General features: G+C 38.1%; 1 protein-coding gene across 2 annotated transcripts in view; it reads right to left on the bottom strand.

The window, feature by feature from the left end:
- Window positions 1–21107, bottom strand: part of DIAPH3 (diaphanous related formin 3) — a 503028-nt gene that overhangs the window by 468164 nt on the left and 13757 nt on the right. The window contains exon 2 of one of the 2 annotated variants that reach the window (XM_017538779.2): window positions 3359–3391. The exons of the other annotated variant lie outside the window; for it this stretch is intronic. Within the exon in view, the coding sequence (XP_017394268.1) occupies window positions 3359–3391 (33 nt within the window). The remainder of the gene's footprint in view (window positions 1–3358; window positions 3392–21107) is intronic. 2 annotated transcript variants of the gene reach the window in all.

Genomic DNA, 21107 nt, shown 5'->3' with positions numbered 1-21107 from the left:
AGGCAAAACCATTCAGGACATAGGCATAGGCAAGGACTTCATGACCAAAACACCAAAAGCATTGGCAACAAAAGCCAAAATAGACAAATGGGACCTAATCAAACTCCACAGCTTCTGTGAATCAGCAACCAACAGAATGGGAACAAATTTTTGCAGTCTACCCATCTGACAAACGGCTGGTATCCGGAATCTGCAGAGAACTAAAACAGATTTACAAGAAAAAAACAAACAAGCCCATTCAAAAGCGGGTGAAGGATATGAACAGACACTTTACAAAAGACATACATGAGGCCAACAAACATATGAAAGAATATTCATCATCACTGGTCATTAGAGAAATGCAAATCAAAACTACATTGAGACACCATCTCACGCCAGTTAGAATGGCAATCATTAAAAAATCTGGAGACAACAGATGCTGGAGAGGATGTGGAGAAATAGGAACACTTTTACACTGTTGGTGGGAGTGTAAATTTGTTCAACCACTGTGGAAGACAGTGTGGCGATTCCTCCAAGGACCTAGAAATAGAAATTCCATTTGACCTAGCAATCCCATCACTGGGTATATATCCAAAGGATTATAAATCGTTCTACTATAAGGACACATGCACACGAATGTTCATTGCGACACTGTTCACAATAGCAAAGACCTGGAACCAACCCAAATGCCCATCGATGATAGACTGGACAGGGAAAATGTGGCACATATATACCATGGAATATTATGAAGTCATCAAAAAAGATGAGTTTGTGTCCTTTGTAGGGAAATGGATGAACCTGCAAACCATCATTCTCAGGAAACTGACACAAGAACAGAAAATCAAACACCGCATGTTCTCACTCACAGGTGGGTGTTGAACAATGAGATCACTTGGACACAGGGAGGGGAGCATACACACTGGGGTCTGTAGGGAGGATATAGGGGAGGGACAGCAGGGAGTGGGGAGTTGGGGAGAGAGAGCATGGGGAGAAATGCCAGATATAGGTGATGGGGAGGGAGGAAGGCAGCAAATCACACTGCCATGTGTGTACCTATGCAACAATCTTACATGTTCTTCACATGTACCCCAAAACCTAAAATGCAATTAAAAAAAAATGTTAAACCATTGAGAAAGGCAGACAATAAATGATGTTTTGTTGAAGATATGCACTAAGCATCATGGTAGCAACTCAAAAGTTTTTACCTTATCAAGGCAAGTTGCAAGGATAAGGAGAGAGGTGAGGAATTGGGGAAGGTCAGAGAAAGAGCTAAGAAAGTCCTCAATAAGGAACCCAATTATTAATTTAAGATAGAGCAACATGGCTTTTGCAATGGCATGCTGAAGCCTCCCCATTACTCTAGTTTCTAAAACTTAAGGTAAAGATTGTGGGTGGCCATGTGCAAGGACCGTCATATAATGAAAGTAAGGGCAGTGCTTGAAAGAGAAAAAAATACCATGTCCATAAAATATGAATAAACCTCAAAAATGTCATCATGCAGAATACTATCCAGCACTAAAAGTGAATGAGGGTGGTGCAGAGGCCCTACAATCTCAAAACTTTGGGAGGCCAAAGCAGGAGGATCACTTAAACCCAGGAGTTCAAAACCAGCCTGGGCAACATAGGGAGATCTTGTCTCTCCAAAACATTAAAAATTAACCAAGTGAGGTAGTGCATGCCTGTAATCTCAGCTACTCAGGAGGCTTAGGTGGGAGGGTTGCTTGAGCCCAGGAGGTCAAGATTGCAGTGAGTCATGATTATGTCAACTGCACTTCAGCCTGGACAACAGAGTGAGTCCCTGTCTCAAAAAAAAAGAAAAAGTGAATGAAGTACTGATACATGCAACAATGTAGGTGAACCTTGAACACATTATGGTAAGTGAAATAAGTCAATCACAAAAGACCACATATGATATGAGTCAATTTATATAAAAAGTCCAGAACAGGCAAATCTATACAGTCAGAAAGTAGACTAGTGGTTACCGAGAACTAAGGGAATTGAGGGAAGATAGGCAGGGACCATTTATGAACATGATGAAAATGTTCTAAAATGACTAGTAATTGTTGTACAATTCTTCTAAATATACTAAAAACCACCAAATTATACACTTTTAATGGGTACATTGTATGCTCCACCAACATATATCAAAGCTATTACAAATATACCATTGTATATTATCACAAAAATTCAAACATAAAAATTACAGATGGTTTATCAGCCTTAAGAAACCATTTGCAAGCTAAGTTAGCACAGTAAGTATATAAGACCTGAAGCATTGTGGAACAAAATTCGAGCTACGGCTGCACCACTTGCCAGCTGGGCAGACTCGAGCAAGCTACTTAATCTTTCTGAGCCTCAATATTGTCAACTGTAAAATAAAGACATCTACCATGCAACATGAGAAATAACTTCCATAATCTATATAAGTGCTCTGTATTGTTACTAATTTCTATGTATTAGTACATGAAAATGTCATCCAGAAAATTGTATGTAAATATGCTTTTCTTAGTTACTATTCAAAGAAATAAAACATATAAACATTCTAATACAATTTTTTAAATCATTCATGTGAAGATCTATGCTTCATCTCTGTATTCTGCCTTACCCAGGTGCATAAGACAGTACTTTGGATATTAGAGGCGCTGTTTTCCAAGTGTTACTATGTTCTAGGCATTCTCTTTCATGCTTCATATGTGGTGAAATTGAATCCAAAGCCTGGTCAATGGGGAACATGTTTTTTCCTCTATATCACACTTACATATTTTTGGTGTCATTGTTTATTTGGGTTTTGTTGTTGTGCTTGTTGTTATTCCTTTACCATTAACCACAAGTTATATTTAAAAATATATTTCTCAGAAAAACTTACTTGAGTATGCAAGAATCTGTAATGGTGCTATAAAGTGTTACTTATGAGAAGCCCTATTACTTTCAACATAAAAAAACATGGTAAGGCATGCCCGGTTCTCTCATTTTTAAGCAAAATTAAAAAAAAAAAATACATGTATAATATTTTTGTCTGGTTTCCTTTAATTAGCAACTACATATTTCTGAGAAGCTGACATATCTTTAGCTATCTTTTACCTTGTTTTTGAAGTGTGGAATTCATTCCTAAAGAATGAGAGCTGATTTGAATAATTCAAAGTTGACTAACAATTTGTAATTGAACAAATTTTCTAAATTAACATATCCACCATTCACTTTACAACCTAAAACCAACAATTTAGTGTATTTTACCGGTCCTGCCTCATATCTTAGCACTATAAGAACAGTACATTTCCAATATATGTGACTATTAGCAATTTCAAAGATGTTACCACACCACACATCAACGTTATATAGTTACAATTCATAACAAAGGAAAAGTTGAGGATAATCTTACCATATCATCCGTCAGTGTCCTAATATTTAAATGCTGCAAATAAAAAAAAAAAGCAATCATATGAGTAATTTATAACAGCTTTTTTATTTTAGTTAATAGGGTACATTCAAAATTCTTCAATGATAACTTGAATGTAATTAAATTCCTGACTGTCCAATAAAAGCACATTATATATCGCTTTAATCTTTTTCTCAAAAAGATGGACAAAAGTTATCCTGCATGCAGTAGTTCCAAACACTTACTAAAATTTTTTGACTTTGTAAACCTCACAAACTAAAAAAACTAACTAGGGTACAATAAATATATTATCCCAATTAAGAGTATTAATTACCATTAATATATGAACTTAGAACACAATGGATCTGTGTAAGAATGAGGGCACAAAGTAAAAAAAAAATGAAAATGAACACAATGGATATAAAAGATTTTAATATGATTTTCAGAAAATTTTTCATATTATAAAACAGTGAAACTTTAAATTTACCATTAGTATTCAGCATAATAGATAACGAAGTACTTTGCTGGCTTAATTAACTTAAACAATTCTGGTAATGGAGAAGAATGTACTAAAATGACTATTTGCATCTTTAACATCAGTTTGATTTATCACCAGTGGTGATGGTAGACACTTTTCAATTTCATTGCTAGCTTCAAGAACCCTTTTGCTGATTTCCTTGCTAGACAAACATAAGACCACTCTAGAGAGTGAATAAATTAGTTTCCTACAAAGTACAATTCAAAAGAAAAAATAAGTATTTATAGAAAAAACACAGAAATCTAAGTTTTATAAATCCCAGTGTCAGGCAAGATTCTGTATTGAAGTAACTGGAATCAATTACCAATTCTCCTTTCTCTTATTCACTGGAGCATTCAATTTTTAAAGGGGCAGGGAAAGGGTCCAACACATTTTCTAAATAGAAAACCAGGTCTACTCTTTTATAAGGACAGATGTTAAAACCATTATCTAACAGACTAAGTGGTACACAGTTAAATCAACATTTATTAGAATGAAATTTATCATTCATGTTTGTATGCTCAAGTACACCTTCACGCTCATGAATCTATCTCAGTGATGATCCAGATTATAAATCTGTACAATGTAAATCATTATCCCAGATTCTCTTGTCCCTTTCTTTCACCAAGATGTTCCTTCTTCTAGTGCAAAGGAAAAAGGGTAACTGGAATCTAAAATGAATTTTTTGTATACCAAAGAAAATGTAGCCAAATGAATGACCATTAGCCATACCACTAGGCTCCAGATTGAATTGCCTGTTGAGTTAGAATCACCTACTTTGACCTGGGAATAAGGAAGTAATAATAATGGATTAACTAAGGGTTGGTGTCTAATACCACGCTATAGAATTTGCTTTTTTATCAATACTATCTTCAGCCTTTGAAATTAACAAGTATGCACAGTGGTCCTTAAAAGTGGCTGTAATCCTTACCATAAAGTCTGTAAGGAACTTAGGGCCAGAGTATCATGCCTGAGACTGTTACTAAAATTAAACTCAAAAGTAGAGGGCTCTTGAGTTTGCAGAGAAAGGAGCTGGGGCAATGCCTGCGTGGGGCGCCCTTCCTTTAGAAGCCTGTCGTATGTGTGCCTTCCCGCCAGTAGAGACTTCCAGCCTATTGCATTTGGTTAATCACATTTCACTCTTGCTATTTTACAATCAGAGGTATCGCGCCAATCACATCTCATTTCACTCTCCAAATGGTTCAAGTTCCTGTGACCAAAAAAAGGGGGAAAAAAGTGTCATGTAGTGAACTTCTGGCACAATGGCATGCCAAGCGGCCTAATGCTTAAAAAGTAAAGCCAAAGAAATAAAGTATAAAGCTGAAATCCTATCTAGGATGATATGCTACAATAAAGAGAAACATCTATTTCAACAAATAAAATATTCCCAAAAACAAGCTTGAGTTGCTTCAGGAAAATGCCATAAAAGTGATGTTTTAAAAAATAAAAGATAATACAAATAGATAATTTTAAAATAAAATTTTAGAAATTTAAAGTAAAATTTCTAGGGTCCAGGCAAGATTTTTGATCTAAAAACTGTATAAAAAATAAAAGTACTAGATGAGAAAATAGGAAACGTAAGTTACATGATGAATAAATTCAGATATAAACATCCAAGAGAAACAATTTTATATACTATCCAAGTTCTAAAATTAGACAGTCTTTTAAAAATTTCAGCTGGGCTTACAACATTCAAGAAAAAAAACAGCTACTCTTATGTAAAAACAAGGCAACCCAAGAATCCATTTTTGGTCATTTTTTTTAAATATATTTATTCTGAAACTATCTCACTGAGGGTCTAGCTTTTTAGAAGATTTAATTTCCTAAATGCTTGACCTGTACATGTCTATACAAACTATATAGACATGTACATAAGCCCAGTTATTATCTGTATTACTATATTTCACAAAGAACATGTGATGAATCACAACAGAATTGAGATGCAGGTGTATCTTGCAAGGAGAAGTAAACTCAAAGGGATATAGATGTGGAAAGCATAACCAAGTCTGAACGAAAAGAAGATGGTCAAATTCATTATTCCTTCTCTTCTGGAGAACACTTACCTATCAATTCTCACCATCAGCAAGCGAAGCCAATAGGGCAGAAAAATCACAGGAAATTCAAGGGTCCAGACAGGACTGGAGAAACTAACAGAGTAAGGAGCCGGAAAACTGATCCGAGAATTGTGTTTCTACGTCAAAACAATAAAGTCAGAAGAGTTTTCATTTCAAGATTTAGCTTGCTGAAGAATAGAGATGCCATAGTTATGTATACACATGCAACCTTAAAGAAACCACTAAAGATAGGCTAGCATTAAAAATCTAAATAAATCTAAGCACTAGCAATTTCCCATAAAAACTGGAATGTCTCATCATAGTTTACTTCAAACATGAAATAAAGAAAAAATAAACACTTAATACTTAGTGAAAAAATATAAACACTATATGAAGTAGCACCCTTTTGTAGGATGTTTGAATGTTAATACTAAATTCAAGTTTATCATTTAAAAGTTTAAATGATCTCAAGGTCCTGTCTGCTTGGCTTATACACAGAAAACAGGGACTAACCATGAAGTTGAAATTGCCAAGAAGAGGGACAAGGAAGAGAATGACTGACTAAATCCTCAGATAATTCTGTGGGATTTTAGCCTTACTTTTTTTATTTTTTTTGAGACAGAGTCTAGCTCTGTCGCCCAAGCTGAAGTGCAGTGGCACGATCTCAGCTCACTGCAACCTCTGCCTCCTGGGATCAAGCAATTCTCCTCCACCAGCCTCCTAAGTAGCTGGAATTAGGGCGCCTGCCACCATGCCTAGCTCATTTTTGTATTTTTAGTAGAGATAGGGTTTCCACTGTGTTGACCAGGCTGGTCTCGAACTCCTGACCTCATGATCCATCTGGCTTGGCTTCCCAAAGTGCTTGAATTACAAGTGTGAGCCACTGTGTCTGGCCTTAGCCTGACTTTCGTAGATACAAAACTATAAGGGTAATATCCTTAATTAAAATATGGAAAACTTTTGTAACACAAAAATACTGATTTTATGCTGGTACTTGAGGTACTATCTAAAATGAAGCACTTCTGTTTTATAGCCACCAGCAATGCTCTTTACTATCTTCTATTTCAGGAAACTAGGAACTGCAAACATCAATCCAGTTCATGAGTAGTCTTTGTGGGCATCCACTCAAAAAAGGAAATAGAAACATAAAATTGATTATCAAATGGAAGCAACTAGGAACACCTTTAAAAATAATAATAACCCGATAACAACTTTTTAAGGTTATATTTACCAAAAAGAAAAAAAGTTAGAAGCATACAGTTTTAAACATATTAAGACTTTCATATCTAAATGTGACTTTGTGACCTTTAGTTTTATCACCTGGCCTATGATTCTTACAGGTGTTACTAATGTTTTATGGCACTGAAATCAAATAAAACTCATGACATTAAAATATAAACAGTTCTGTCCACAGGACTACTGGTAATTGGTTAAGGTATGACATTAGGACTCTTTTCCTAAGCTAAAAACTCATCCTTCTTTCTATGGTCCTATGTTTCTCAACTTGCTAATTCTATTTTCTCTGTAAAAAGTAAGGAGAACCACATACAGATGGGTAACAATGTTTTCTGTTAATGACAGTTCCTAGGATGAATGGTCAAGAGGGTCACTCTGGAATTGAAAGAAGAAAAAAAGCCTTTACAGATTTTTCTTCTAAAGAACATAGGAGTCGGGGGGAAAAAAGTAGAAACACAGAACACAGGTCTCTATATTCCCATTTAAGCAATGCATCAAAACTTTTATTGAAGATAGTACATGCTGTCAAAAAATGGATTTAGAGCTTTCAGAGAACTGTGCTAAATGCTGTGAATATCAAGAGGCATGTGAAATAGTTTCCCCACTAACTTAGTTTACAAGTTAGTAAACTAAGTTGTAAACTTAGTAACAAAGACAGATAAATTGTAGTACACAAAGCAATACACAAACCCAGGTGGTCCACACACACTGAAAAAGATACCAAGCTGTAGCCCAAGACTTTTCACAAATTTTACATTTTCTTTCATTGGTTAGCACATCTGAACCTGCAGACCAGCAGAGCAAAGGATCTGTCCATTGATATCATTAGGAACATGACAGCCACCCACAGATATAAGCCAGTAGGTTTATATCAATTTATTATTAGCATCAGAGCCCAAATATGTGGTAGCATTTTTAAATAATCTTTGGCTGACATAGTTTAATTCCATTAAAATTTCCATCTTTTTAAGACACAGTTCGCTCTGTCACCCAGACTGGAATACAGTGGTACGACCTCAGGTTCAACTGATGCTTCTGCCTCAGCCTCCCAAGTAGCTGGGACCACAGGCGTGCACCACCACACCCGGCTAATCTTTGTATTTTTACTGGAGACAGGGTTTCCCCATGTTGGCCAGACTAGTCTCAAACTCCTGACCTCAGGTGATCTGCCCACGTTGGCCTCCCAAAGTGCTGGGATTACAGGCATGAGCCACTGTGCCTTGCCAAAAAATTGTATCATTTAAGTGGATCATTATGAGGGATTACCAATGAGAGGAAAACTTGTAAGATTAAAGACTCAGACACAATTTTCATAAGCTAGATCCTCTAGACCAGCTGGTCTTTTCAGGTTTCCGTTTGTTTGTTTGGTATGCATAAGAATCACACCAAGACTTTCTTTGTAAAACTGGATTACAGGGCCTCAGTCTACCAACATTCTTATTTAGTAAGTCAAGTTGGTACCTGGGAACCCACATGTTTAACGAGTCATGCCTGTCATGATGTGGCAGCATGCCCAGGACCACATGAGAAACCCTACTCCACACTCCATCACTATCAGCCATTAAACATTCCCTCAGCCTGCACACATATAAATTTCCCATCATATGGCTCACTCTAAAAAACGGACATACCTGAAACAAGCCACATGAAAGGTACAGATAAGAAGTACAAGAGGATTTCAAAGAAGTGAAGATAGGGAGTTGACAGAGTTGGGGCAAGCCTTACTGCCATGAAGTGACAGGTCCCAATTAATACTGTATTAAGACAATTCAACAATCTCTGGTATATAAGATGAATTATCAACTGCATCATTTATTTAAACCCTTCATCTAAGACACAAATCATTCAGTCTCATAAGCATAAACTTAGTACCTAAGTATCACAGATTGTTCATTATATAGACTATGACATAACACCATTGCCTTGACAAAATGAATAAATCACAGGTTACTGACGAAAGAAGGAAGGAAGAGAGGGAGGGAGGGGAGTGGAGGGGAGGGGAGGGGAGTAGAAGGGAGGGGAGGGGAATCTTATGGGAAAAAAGAAAGGATCAGTCTTCTCTTAATCATAATCTATGGCTGATAATAGGTTGAGATGTTTCTCAGTTTTGTTTTGAAGTCCAGATTAGATTATTCCTTTCCACCAATAAGTTATGAATATGTGCTTCAATCTAATAAAATTTCTAGCCCACACACCTGTGTTTATCTTAACGTCAACACCAATTATAAAGACTACGGAAATTTAAAGTAATATTCCTGCCAGCCATGACACTAAACACACCTACAGAGTCTATCTATGGATCATCTCCCTGGCAACTCACAACACACATAGATGTGAAAACATTATTCTTCAAGGGCTCCAGATTTAACATCTAAGAAAGGTCCAAAAATAACACTGAAGCTTTCATAGCACTGAGGACAAGAGCAGAGCTGGCTCTTTGATACTACAAAGAAAAACTTTTAAGTTCACATGATTTTCAGTCCAAGGAGAAAAAAGTGAAAGGGGAGATGTTAGAAACAGGTGAGAATTAGGAAAAGCTCTCTAGCCTCTTTTAATCTGCTCATTTGTTCATAACTGCAATTCTGCCAACCTCAGAAAGACAAATATACCATGTATTACTCATTATCCAAGGCTTCTCTACTGTCATGCAACCCAGTATCCAGACCTCCCTATCCCTCAATTCCTACGTCGTGAAAGGTGAGCCAGCAAGAGAGATCGGCTTTAAGGAGGAGGCATCATTCAAGTATCCACAGAAGTGAAAAGATTCATTTCTCTGAGAACGCAAGGTTTAAGGAGGCAACATAGCTGCTAGGAAAGAACTGCCTCTCTAGAAAAAACAATTCTCAAATTGCAGCTTGGAACTCTGACCTAGATTCCACCCCACAGAGGCTAGGTACCTAACAAGTCATTTTTCCTTCTAACATAACTCCAATATTCTTTTTCCTTGAATGAATTCATTCAATGTTGGGGTAAAATCAAAGGGAAAAATACAATGGCTAATTTACTAACACAGCTTTTACACTTATTTTAAGATAGTCTCTTTGTCTACTCCAGTGCTTTTCACCTATACTACCAGATCAAAAACTGTTTTGCAACATGTTGAGGGAAAAGCAAATCGAATCTCTGAACCACTTTACAAGTAGGTTCAGTTCTAGGTTACGGGAATCCAAGACCTTTTTCATTATCTGGAGAAGGCTGAAAAGCATTTACAGTATTTGCTATATAGAGAATTAGGCTGATCCCAGAACTCCCAGAATCACCTTGAAGCTTATCCAAACTACTAAATTACTTCTGAGAGTGGCTTAGCACCCTAGACATCTTGTGTACGACACAAATTTAGATTGGATGGTCCTAAGACTAATAGAGCATCACCCATTCTTTCATATACATTTGAGAAAGATTTTGTTTATATTTCAGCATCACAATAAAGGAAATTTAGTTTAGCCATTTTAGGAAACAATTTGGTAAAACAAATCCCATGTTCACACTTTAATAATTTTACTTCTAAAATCTATACTTGGGAATTAAGAAATACAATAAAAAGTTTATATACAAATATATATCACTACAGCATTACTTTAAATGTTAGGCTGTAATCAGCCTAACATTCCCTCAAACATGGGAAAGATTAAATAAATCACAGTTCTGCCATATGGACTATAATGACATGGAAAAATGCTTACAATACAATGGTTCATGAAAAAAAGTTGCATTTAAAATTGCATATGTAACATAATGCCAACTTCATTAGTGTATATATGTATAGAAAAATAAGACAGAAATCATAGGTAATTTTATATACCTGGATTGTGGGATTTGTTTCATATTTTCATGTATTTTCCCAGTAGTCTACAATGAACATATTTACTTTAATACAAAAAGTTTTTTTAAGTTACTATGGATAACACTTTTCATATTGAACAGAAAATATAGATTAGTGCCTTTTCAAATAAAAATGTATGTATTCATAAAAAGAAAAAATAAAAATCTTAAAAAAATCTAATAAATATTATGTGCACAGACTTTTTAATAGGCTAGGTTTTTTCATGCATATTTTCAAGTATGTCAGAATATATTAAGCACATTATTCATTTGTTTTCTAATTCACATATATAAATTAACCAATCTCAAAAAGCTCCTTGGTTCTGTGAATTATTGATGTTGTCACCTGCTACAGACTTAATTCCAAGAAAAATATACGAATCACTACATCACAAGTACAAATCCTTTTGACACAAATTCAATTTCTGTGGCAACAATAATATATTGACTTTGCTTTATTTTTCTACTTTATGACACTTATTAATGACAGAGTTATAAGAAATCTATCATTTTTCTTTATTGTAAACGTAAATGATATCATGCCATCTTGAGAAAGTTAGGGTAAATACCACTTACTAGATAATTCCTTAATGTAAATAAGGTCATGATGCCAAAATATAAGAAATAAAATAAAGGATTAAGATTTTTAAAGCAAGACCTAGTCTCATAATTTTAAGTTTCTTCTACTATACAATATAATTAGACCAGCAACATGTGTGAGACACAACATTAATGAAGATCCAGTCTCTGCCCTTAGGAGCACACAAACAAAAGAACAAGATAAACCAATAACCAAAATGCATCATAACAAAGTATTCAATGGTGATTGGAAGAAAAGGTGAAGTCTCCACCTGCTAACCATACATGCTTAAATGCATGCTAATTAACATGCAAGCATTATAGCAATGATCTAAGACAAAAGGCAAATAAAATTTTAGCCACGATTCAGATAAAACTTGTAGAATTTGTTCTTCTAACAGAATGAGAGATTCCTAAACATTCATGCATGCAACAACTGTTAATTAACATTGCTATATTTTTGAGAAGGGAGATAGCAATAAATAAAGATTTTTGCACTAAAGGAACTTATCTTTACTGAGAAAACAGACAATAAGCACAATAAGTAAATTACTTACTTAAGATGTTAGAAGGTGATGAATGCTCTGATAAAATGAAAAAGTAGCGTAGGCCAAAAGGGTATGCAGGTTGCAATTTTAAATATGGGGAATTGAAGTAGGCCTAGGCCTCGTTGACAAAGTGGTGTTTGAGCAAAGAGTTGCCAGTGGGCTAAGGCATTATCTATGTGGATGGGCAGGGTAGTGTTTCCAATAGAAAGAACAGCCGTAACAAGGCTGTCAGGAGGAGTATGCCTGATGTTCAAGAAACTAGGGAGCCAGTGTGGCTCCAACAGCACAAAACGAAGTCACGAGAGGGAGGGAGGAAGCAGATCATTCCCAGACCATTCAAAAGACATAGGCTTTTACTTTTCTAACTGAATAGTCACAAATATTTTGTTAGTATACAAATATAAGTAATCCACTTAACACAGTAAATAATAATCAAATCAGTATATTCCGCATATTATACGAATTATCCAAGGTGGTGGGGAAGGTCTGTACTCAAATAATCATTATTTACTTGAGGGCCCTTTGACTAGCTTGGTTATGCTGCCAGGAGTCATTTGCCAGAAGATACTAGAAATATTTTCAAAACACTGGAAAGCCAATAAAGAGAAGTTTTGGAAAAACCCAGTTAATTCTATCAACTATTTTTTTAATATGGAATTAGTCAGGGGGTAGAAGGACCAGAGGGTAAGGAAAACAGTATTTACAACCATTTAAACATAGCTCTGAGGAAGTTTGAGCGTCAGCCCTCAGGAGTCCTCGGAAGCATCTCCAATATGCCCTTTCCCTTTCTTTTTTTATTTTTTTAATTATTTTTTTTGAAAGACAGGGTCTTGCTGTGTCACCCAAGCTGGAATGCAGTAGAGTGATGATAGCTCACTACAGTCTCGAACTACTGAGCTCAAGCAATCAGTCTCCCAAGGAGCTGGGATTACAGGAGCATACCACCATGGCCCATAATTTTTTTTTTTTGGTATAGATTGAGGCGGGGTGGTGGGGGTAGAAGGGAGGGCCCCACTATGTTGCCCAGGCAGGTATTGAACTGAGGTATTGAACTCTCAGCCTCAAGTGATCCTTCAGCCTTCCAAAGTGCTGGGATTACACAGGTGTGAACCACGTTGTCCGACCAGCTCCCACCCTTTTTTTTTTTTTTTTGGAGACGGAGTCTTGCTCCTTCGCCAGGCTGGAGTACAGTCGCGGGATCTGGGCTCACTGCAACCTCCACCTCCTGGGTTCAAGCAATTCCCCTGCCTCAGCCTCCCGAGTAGCTGGAACTACAGGCGCGCCACCACGCCTGGCTAATTTGTTTGTATTTTAGAAGAGACGGGAATTTCACCATGTTGGCTAGGATGGTCTCAATCTCCTGACCTCGTGATGCGCCCACCTTGGCCTCCCAAAGTGCTGGGATTACAGGCGTGAGCCACCACGCCCAGCCCAGCCTTTCTCTTTTAATACTTCCTAAATAATATCCATGTTAAAGCAAACCTACCTTGGTTTCTGTTTATTTCTGGGCCTTGACCAAGACACTACGGCAGTCCTCTCCGTCTCAATACCTGGCTCACCTTTCAAATGCTGCCTGATTCAGGAAATTTCTCTAAGCTTGCCCACACCAAGCATGCCTCTCCTGGGACTTTTACATCCTTCCTTGCACCGTGGCACGATAAAGCAATATTGAGCAGAGCTGAAGAGACTGAGCTCTGGGATAAAACTCACCTGGATTAGAATCCAGCTCTGATACCAATCATCTGTGTGATCTTGGGCACTTAAACTCTGAGCCTGAATTTCTTAACTGTACCACCAGGCAGACAAGCATCTTCCCTGCAGGCTTGGTAGGAGACTTAATAGAAAAGGCCAGCACACAAAATACAACACCTGAGTTTAGGAAACTTTGCCCAATGTTGTTCCACTTCCTTCACAATAAGATCCACATAAGCATCACCTGGGTTCAGTTCATCATCATTCTCCTCAAGGATACGCCCAACAGTCTTCTCCTCCTCTAGGGCCTCATAACCATTCTGTAATCCATCTAAATCCATTTTAAATGTGTGCTGTCTCTCCTGTGGGCTCGATTTTTGTCATGGTCACTTTACCAGCAGCTCTGTTTTGCTGGGTGTCAGTTATGTTGGACTGCCCTCTGGGGCCTTTCAAGTGTTATATTTCTTTGGGGCCCAAATATGGGAGTTGAGAAGTCTAAGCAGTGGCAGTTTCCTGATGCCATCCCCAGAGCCAGCATGCTGCCAGAGCCTCCAGAGACTCACAGTCAGATGCATGAATGAGGTGAGCTAAACAAATCGAGTAGGTACTGCAGATATAAATTTAGAGTAAGGATAGGTCAGCCTTCATTATTATCAAGAAATAATCTCATTTCCATCCTCTCACATCCCTTTTGTTTACAACTCCCTTGGGTCACTGATCTTTGTCTTGCAGTTTGTGTGTATGCCTCCTCTTCTGCTTGTATGTGACGGGAACCATGTTCCCCTCAACTTTGAATCCCCAGCCCTATCATTGGTGGAGGGAACATTTTAGGCAATGGTTATCAACCTGACTACATACGAGAATCACCTGAAAGCTTGTTTTCCTTTCCCAATACAGGTGCCTATGTAATATCCCAGGCCAAATGAATCAATACCCAAAGATGGAGCCTGCTGTGGATAATTTTAAAGATCCCCCAGGTAACTCTAATGTGCAACCAGAATACACACTACTAAAACTAGGCAAACTATTTTAGACTCAGTCTTTCAGTACCAAGACTATCATCAAGGACTCTCCAAAGATCCCCACAGGTAAACATGGTAGATGCCTGTGGGTTTATCTGCATCCTGCACACCATCTCTTCTCTGAGAATGCCTATGCCGTAGAGGTGGGCCCACCAGTCTTCACTGTTCCTTGTAAGCCAGCTCTTGCTGCAGCTAAACCCAAGCAGAGCCAATCAAATCCCCATTAGCCCACAATTCTGGAATTGGAATTCAGAGATGAAAATCGGGCCCTACTCTTGCATGGACCAAGGATATATATGTCTATCTGGAATTATGAGGTTCTAGGCTTGGTTGTGTGAAGATCAAAGCAGTGGAAGCCACACAATGCAGAGAACCAACAGTGGACCTATGGCTATTGAGAAGCAGAGAGATGCTGGATGGCCTGAGAGGGAGAGAGAAAGAAGCTGTCAGCTTTTAGTTCCTGGTTCCACTCCTACATGAGGGCCAGCTTGATTCCAGGTGCTATTCCTGTATATCTTTAATTCCTCCTTTCAGGATTAAAGTAGATATTGTATGGGGTCTGTTCTTTAGACCAAATGGACCTTTAACTGAGACAGAACCCAAGATTCCTAAATGGCCCCCTAGGGACCCATATGATATAGCCCACCTTATCATTACTACTACAACTTACTGTTATTAGTATACCCAGCAATCCTAAAAATTCACTATTATCCCCATCTTAGAGAACTGGAAATGGAATAGCACAGAAGTGATTTATAAGGGTTGATGAGTGTCCAGGCTGGGAATGAGTAAAAAAATCCACCCTCATTCTCCTTCCTTTCCCTCAGTCCCCAGTACTATGATGGGACAGCCAACTGCTGAAGCAGTTTCTGAATTATTTATGGGGCAAAGAATTCAAAAATGAAATCTTAACAAGAAAGATGAGCATAATTCCAATTGGATGGTTATTAAATGGTAACAACAACACTGACTACAAAACCACACCTTAAAACCTCAGAGGTTTACTTGGTATATTCTCCGGAGTTATTGGTGATTAAAAAAAAAAAAAGAAGAAGAAGAAAAAAAGAAAAGAAAAAATAAATAAACCTCAGAGATAAATGAGCATGGGGGGTTGCAATTTCTGTAAACTGACTAACACTAATGAGAATACATAGTTTGCTAGGAGGTTTCCTCCTTTTAAGTTGCTCTCAAATGCATAATAGAAATGAAAAGCTTTTTTATTTCTCTTTTACAGATTTTCTTTAAAGCTGTGGTATATACCACAAACCTTATAAACCATGCACTCCTAATTCAGACTGAAACATAAGCCAAAATTATCCACATTCTAACATGTCACTAAAACATGCTTGTCAGGAACACAACATAATACAACAGCTAAAGAAAATTTAATTTCTTAAGTTATTGATAAAGTTTGAACATTTTCCAAATAACTAAATTACCATTAAGTTTTCTTGCATAATTTAAATAGTTTTTATTATACCTGTAAGGCCGGTTGCCTCGCCGGGAGGTTGGACACACCCACCTCTGCACCCGGCACCAGGCTCTGCACTGGCACGTAGCTCTGCGGCATGGCTCCCCTGAAAGGCTCCAGCTGATGCAAGGCTCCTGGCCGGCTCTTGGCTCTCCGACTGGAAAACCCGCCCAACAACCACCAACCAACAGCGGCCCGTCCCGTCTCAATCCCGTTCCCCTGGAGTCAATCAGGGCACCCAGCTGTTGCTCGTTCCTCCTAGCCATAAAAACCCCGCGCCCCAGGAAATTGGCGCGACTTCCCTGGCCCCTTTCCCCGGGACCATGGAACCTCGCCCGGGAGTTGAATAAATTGGCATTTAATTTTCTTATGTTGGTCTGTTTCCTCATTCTAAACTCGGCAATAACCCTTACAATACCCTCCTGAATTGTTTTACCTCTTAAAAAGAATCAAAAAGATGATTACATATTTATAAAATTAGAATCTGAAAAATAAAGAAAAAGCACAATTCAAGTTTTTACATGAAGTTCCAGAACTATGCATAAGATGTAGGTTACATTTTACATTTCTTTCAGAAATATTAACCGAGCAGGATAGAGTTACTCCGCATCTAAGTTACCAGGCCACCAGGTGAGGGCTGGGTCATAAAGACCTATAAAATATGGTACCTGCCCTGAAGCAGTTTACAATCCAATAAGTTCTAGCGGAGCAAGAAATAGGCTGGGTCACTTATTTTCCCTTTTTGGTGATTCAAAAAATAATATAACATTAGTAATTGCCTGCCAGAGCTAAACATACTGAAAAACACAGGTTCATCACCTTAATGCTTTCCTTTGCACTTGTCATCCAAAGCAATGTGGGGAATTTGGAGAGAGAAATCCTAGAAGGGGATTTGATACAGAGCAGCCCAATACTGTACCTAATTTGCACTGTGTCATATGCAGTACAGTGAAATCTTATTACATTCTATGTTGCAGTCTGGTTATGAACACACCAGTTTATGTAGTCCAGCCACAAGCTCAAACAACTGCAGCCTAACTGTCCTTGGCAATCCTCCAACAATGCCAAAGGAAACTTCAGCAATGATTCAGGCATATTTGTATAGGACTTTTAAAAGTACAATAGTTTTATGTTGATTATGGCACCATTCAAACACACTAATAAAAAAAAGGCAACAAGGGTTGCCGGAAGTCAGCAGTTACAGGTAAGGAAAGGCACTCATTGAGCCTAATAATCTAGTGCAAATTACTAAGCACTGTAGATCTCACGAGGATATGCAGATAATTTTCACATGCCTGTTTCTGTCATCACTGATGTTGTTTCACTCATAAACTTATTGAGGGTAGCTTTATAGTCTATAAAGGTGCATCATCTTTGCCAGAATAAAATGTCCATGTTATCTAGAAGGGTTAAATCATGTTACTGGAAGGTAGTCTATAAGAAACACCTGACTCACAGGTGAAGCCTCCCAGGGCCATAGGTAGTCCCTTTAAACCTGAATGTAGACCAGTGTCTGTCAGCTGAAGATGTAGAAACAAACAAAAAAATGCTGCCAAGAATGGCACAGGAAAACTCTCAGCATGTGTCTTCAACATGTGCAAATTTCTATTTACAGAGAAAAGATCATTTGGAAAAAAAAACGTCATTTTGGTAGACTGAACAGCCAAGGTTCTTAAGAATAGGAGATTGGGACCAAAAAAAAAAAAAAAAGTAAATTTCTTCATCAGTCTACTTGGTACATATTTGGAACTAGAGACTCAAATAGGGAAATTTTCCTCCTAGGCCTCCCCTTCCACTCTCCAACACATCTATCAGATAAGTAGGTCTAACAGAAAGTTCAATCTGTAAGGTACAGTTTGAGATTAGTGCTATAACAGATACTGATCTAAGCATTCCAGAAGAGTTGCTTACAGATACCAGGGAACACCTCAGGGTCCAGATTCACTTCAAGCATGCACTGAGGACACTGGAATGGACCAAACCAGCACAGAGCCAAAGCTTTCCAGACAGGAGATCTAGCTTGTAAAAATGCATTGCAATCATGCAGGGACATACAAGTAAATTGTGTGGATGAAGGAATTGGAATTTCAGGTGGAAATTGAGGGATTCAATCTAGAAATGTGGGTAACGACAAAATCATTAAATGACAAGATCATGCCACTCGGCCTTTATGTTGTGAATGATGCAGGAGAGAAATTGAAGAGTTTTAAGCAGGTTCCATAATCACACTGGTGTTCCAAAGAAAACTGTTGTAACAGCAACATGCTGGATGAAACAGAGTAGACCCAAGAACCAGAGCCAAGGAAATCAGTTAGGAAGCTACTGCAATAACCCAGCAGAGAGATGGAAGATAAGAGAAATGAGGTAGGGACAGTAGGAGTGGAGAAGAGGCGAATGCTGTTAAGTACCCTGGAAGCATAATCAAGGTTGCTGGATAACCAATGGATATGGGAGTTAAAAGGTCAAGAACTTGAGAATAAATCCAAGATAAAATGATGACATTGACTAAGAGAATATAAAAGAAAGAAGTTTATGAGAAAGCAGATAAATTCAAGTTGAGATACGTTGAGTTTGAGGTACCTCTAAGCCAACCATGTAAAATAGGTTGAATATGTTGGACAGAAGCTCAAAAGAGCATCCTAAAATAAAGATGGAGTTTAAGAAGTCATCGACTTCTAAATCTGAGCTATCCAATATGCTAGTCATTAGCCACATATGGCTATTTAAACACAACTTAATTCAAATTACATCAAATTAAAAATTCAGCTCTTTGGTAGCGGTAGCCACGTTCAAGTGCTCAAAAGCCACATATAGCTAGTGACTATCAAGTTGAACATGGCAGGACACAACATTTCCATCATCTCAGAAAGCACTAACCTAAGTGGTAGTAAAGCTAAAAAAATGGATGAGTTCACATTAGAATTACGATAAAGTAAAAAGAGAAAATCAAAGAGATATTACTTGGGAACACTCATGTTAAAGGGTGGTGACGAGAATAACCAAAGATCAGAAGAGAAGAACATGTTAGACCATGGTTTCAGGGAGGGCAAGGTTAGTACAAAATACAATGAAGAAGTTATATAGGGTGAGGCTTAAAAAAAAATCAGCATCAAGTTTAGCAGTTGTTGATCTGCCAAAGCAATTTCAAAGGAATGACAGAAGCAAAGGCAAGGTGAAGAACCAATGAGAGATGGCTCATCCCTCCTTAATGAATATATCCTCCCTCTACCAATGCTATCATAATGGCAGCAACACTCTACAGCACAGTGGATCATCATATGTAACCTATAACATAGATACTATTATTCCTGTTTTACAGATGAAGAACCCAAAAAAGAAAAAAATGTATTAATTCTCCAAGGTCACACAGCTATCAAACATCAGAACCAGGACTTAAGCCAAGGTTAGGCCAGGCAAAGTTGCTCACACCTGTAATCCCAGTTCTTTGGGAGGCCAAGGTGGGGGGATGACTTGAGACTAAGAGATCAAGACCAGCCTGGGCAACAGAGTGAGACCCCATCTCTATAAAAAATTTTCTTAAATATTAGCTGGGCATGGGAATGCACACCTATAATCCTAACTACTCAGGAAGCTGAGGTGGGAAGATCACTGGGGCCCAGGAGCACGAGGCTACAATAAGACAGATCATGTGTCTGCCCTCCAGCAAACAGCAAGACCCTGACTCAAAAAAAAGCCCAAGTTAACTCCACAGCCTGAGTTCTTCAAGATTATGCTACATGAACTCCCCAGTAACACTGCAGCATATCTGTTGATTAAAACCTCTCTTTCCCCGTATGAGACTGAATATAAACCTCTTGAAATCAAGGACCAACTTGCATCTACTTGACTTGTGTGCTATGCTCGGTAAAACTGGCATTCAAAAATTTACCGAATAAATGAAAACAAGCAATGCACAGAAAGTGGCTACAAAGGAAGGAAGCAGAGCATGTTATTCAGAGAGACAAAGGGTCAAGGGAAAGTTGAGGAGAGGGGTTGTTTGGTTTTGGTTTTCCTTCTGCTTTTTCTTTCACAATAGTAAACATTTCAGCATCCTTACAGGATGGAATGTGTAAAGAGTGAAAGCTTCCTTACTGAATGCGCATGGGCCAAGAACAGCAATAAAGGGATTAACCTCGAACAGGAAAATATATTCCTTCCGTGGATACTGGAGGAGAAACAATGAAGAATAGTTGCAGATATAAACAATTACAGCAAGCTCTAGGAAAATTTTCTCTCTGGAAAAGGTATCAAGGGGCGTGCTAAGAGTCTGGAGCAATCATTTCTGAGATCTTAAGTGAATGCTGTGGTATGTTCCCATGTGGGAAAAAAGTAGGTGCTTGACACATACACACTATATCATTGGAAGGAGAGAAAAGAGCCAGGTACTGTGGCTCACATCTGCGATCCCAGCACTTTGAGAGGTTGAGATAGAAAAACTACTTAAGCACAGGAGTTAAAGATGAGCCAGGGCAACACGGTGAGACCCTGGCTCTACAATAAATAAATAAATAAGCCAAGCGGTTCAGCATGCCTGTAGTCCCAGCTGCTCCAGAAGCTGAGGTAGGAGGATCACTTGAGCCCAAGAGGTGGAGGCTGCAGTGAGCCATGATTGCACCACTGCACACCAGCCTGGGTGACAAAGTAAGACACTGTCTCAAAAAAAAAAAAACAAGAATGTAAAAGAAAATAATAAGCTAACCAGCAGCCCTTGGGGCTGCTCTGACTATAGAGTACCCATCTTTTGTTTTTTCTCTGATACTTTCTTTCATGTTAAAAAAGAAAAAATAATAAATGTCATCATGGCGGGTAGC

This window comes from Cebus imitator, unplaced genomic scaffold (genome assembly GCF_001604975.1).
Source record: "Cebus imitator isolate Cc_AM_T3 unplaced genomic scaffold, Cebus_imitator-1.0 Scaffold114, whole genome shotgun sequence".
In the NCBI taxonomy this organism is placed as follows: Eukaryota; Metazoa; Chordata; class Mammalia; order Primates; family Cebidae; genus Cebus; species Cebus imitator.
The sequence above is the reverse complement of the archived record's forward strand: the minus strand, read 5'-3'. Positions and strand labels throughout refer to the sequence as shown.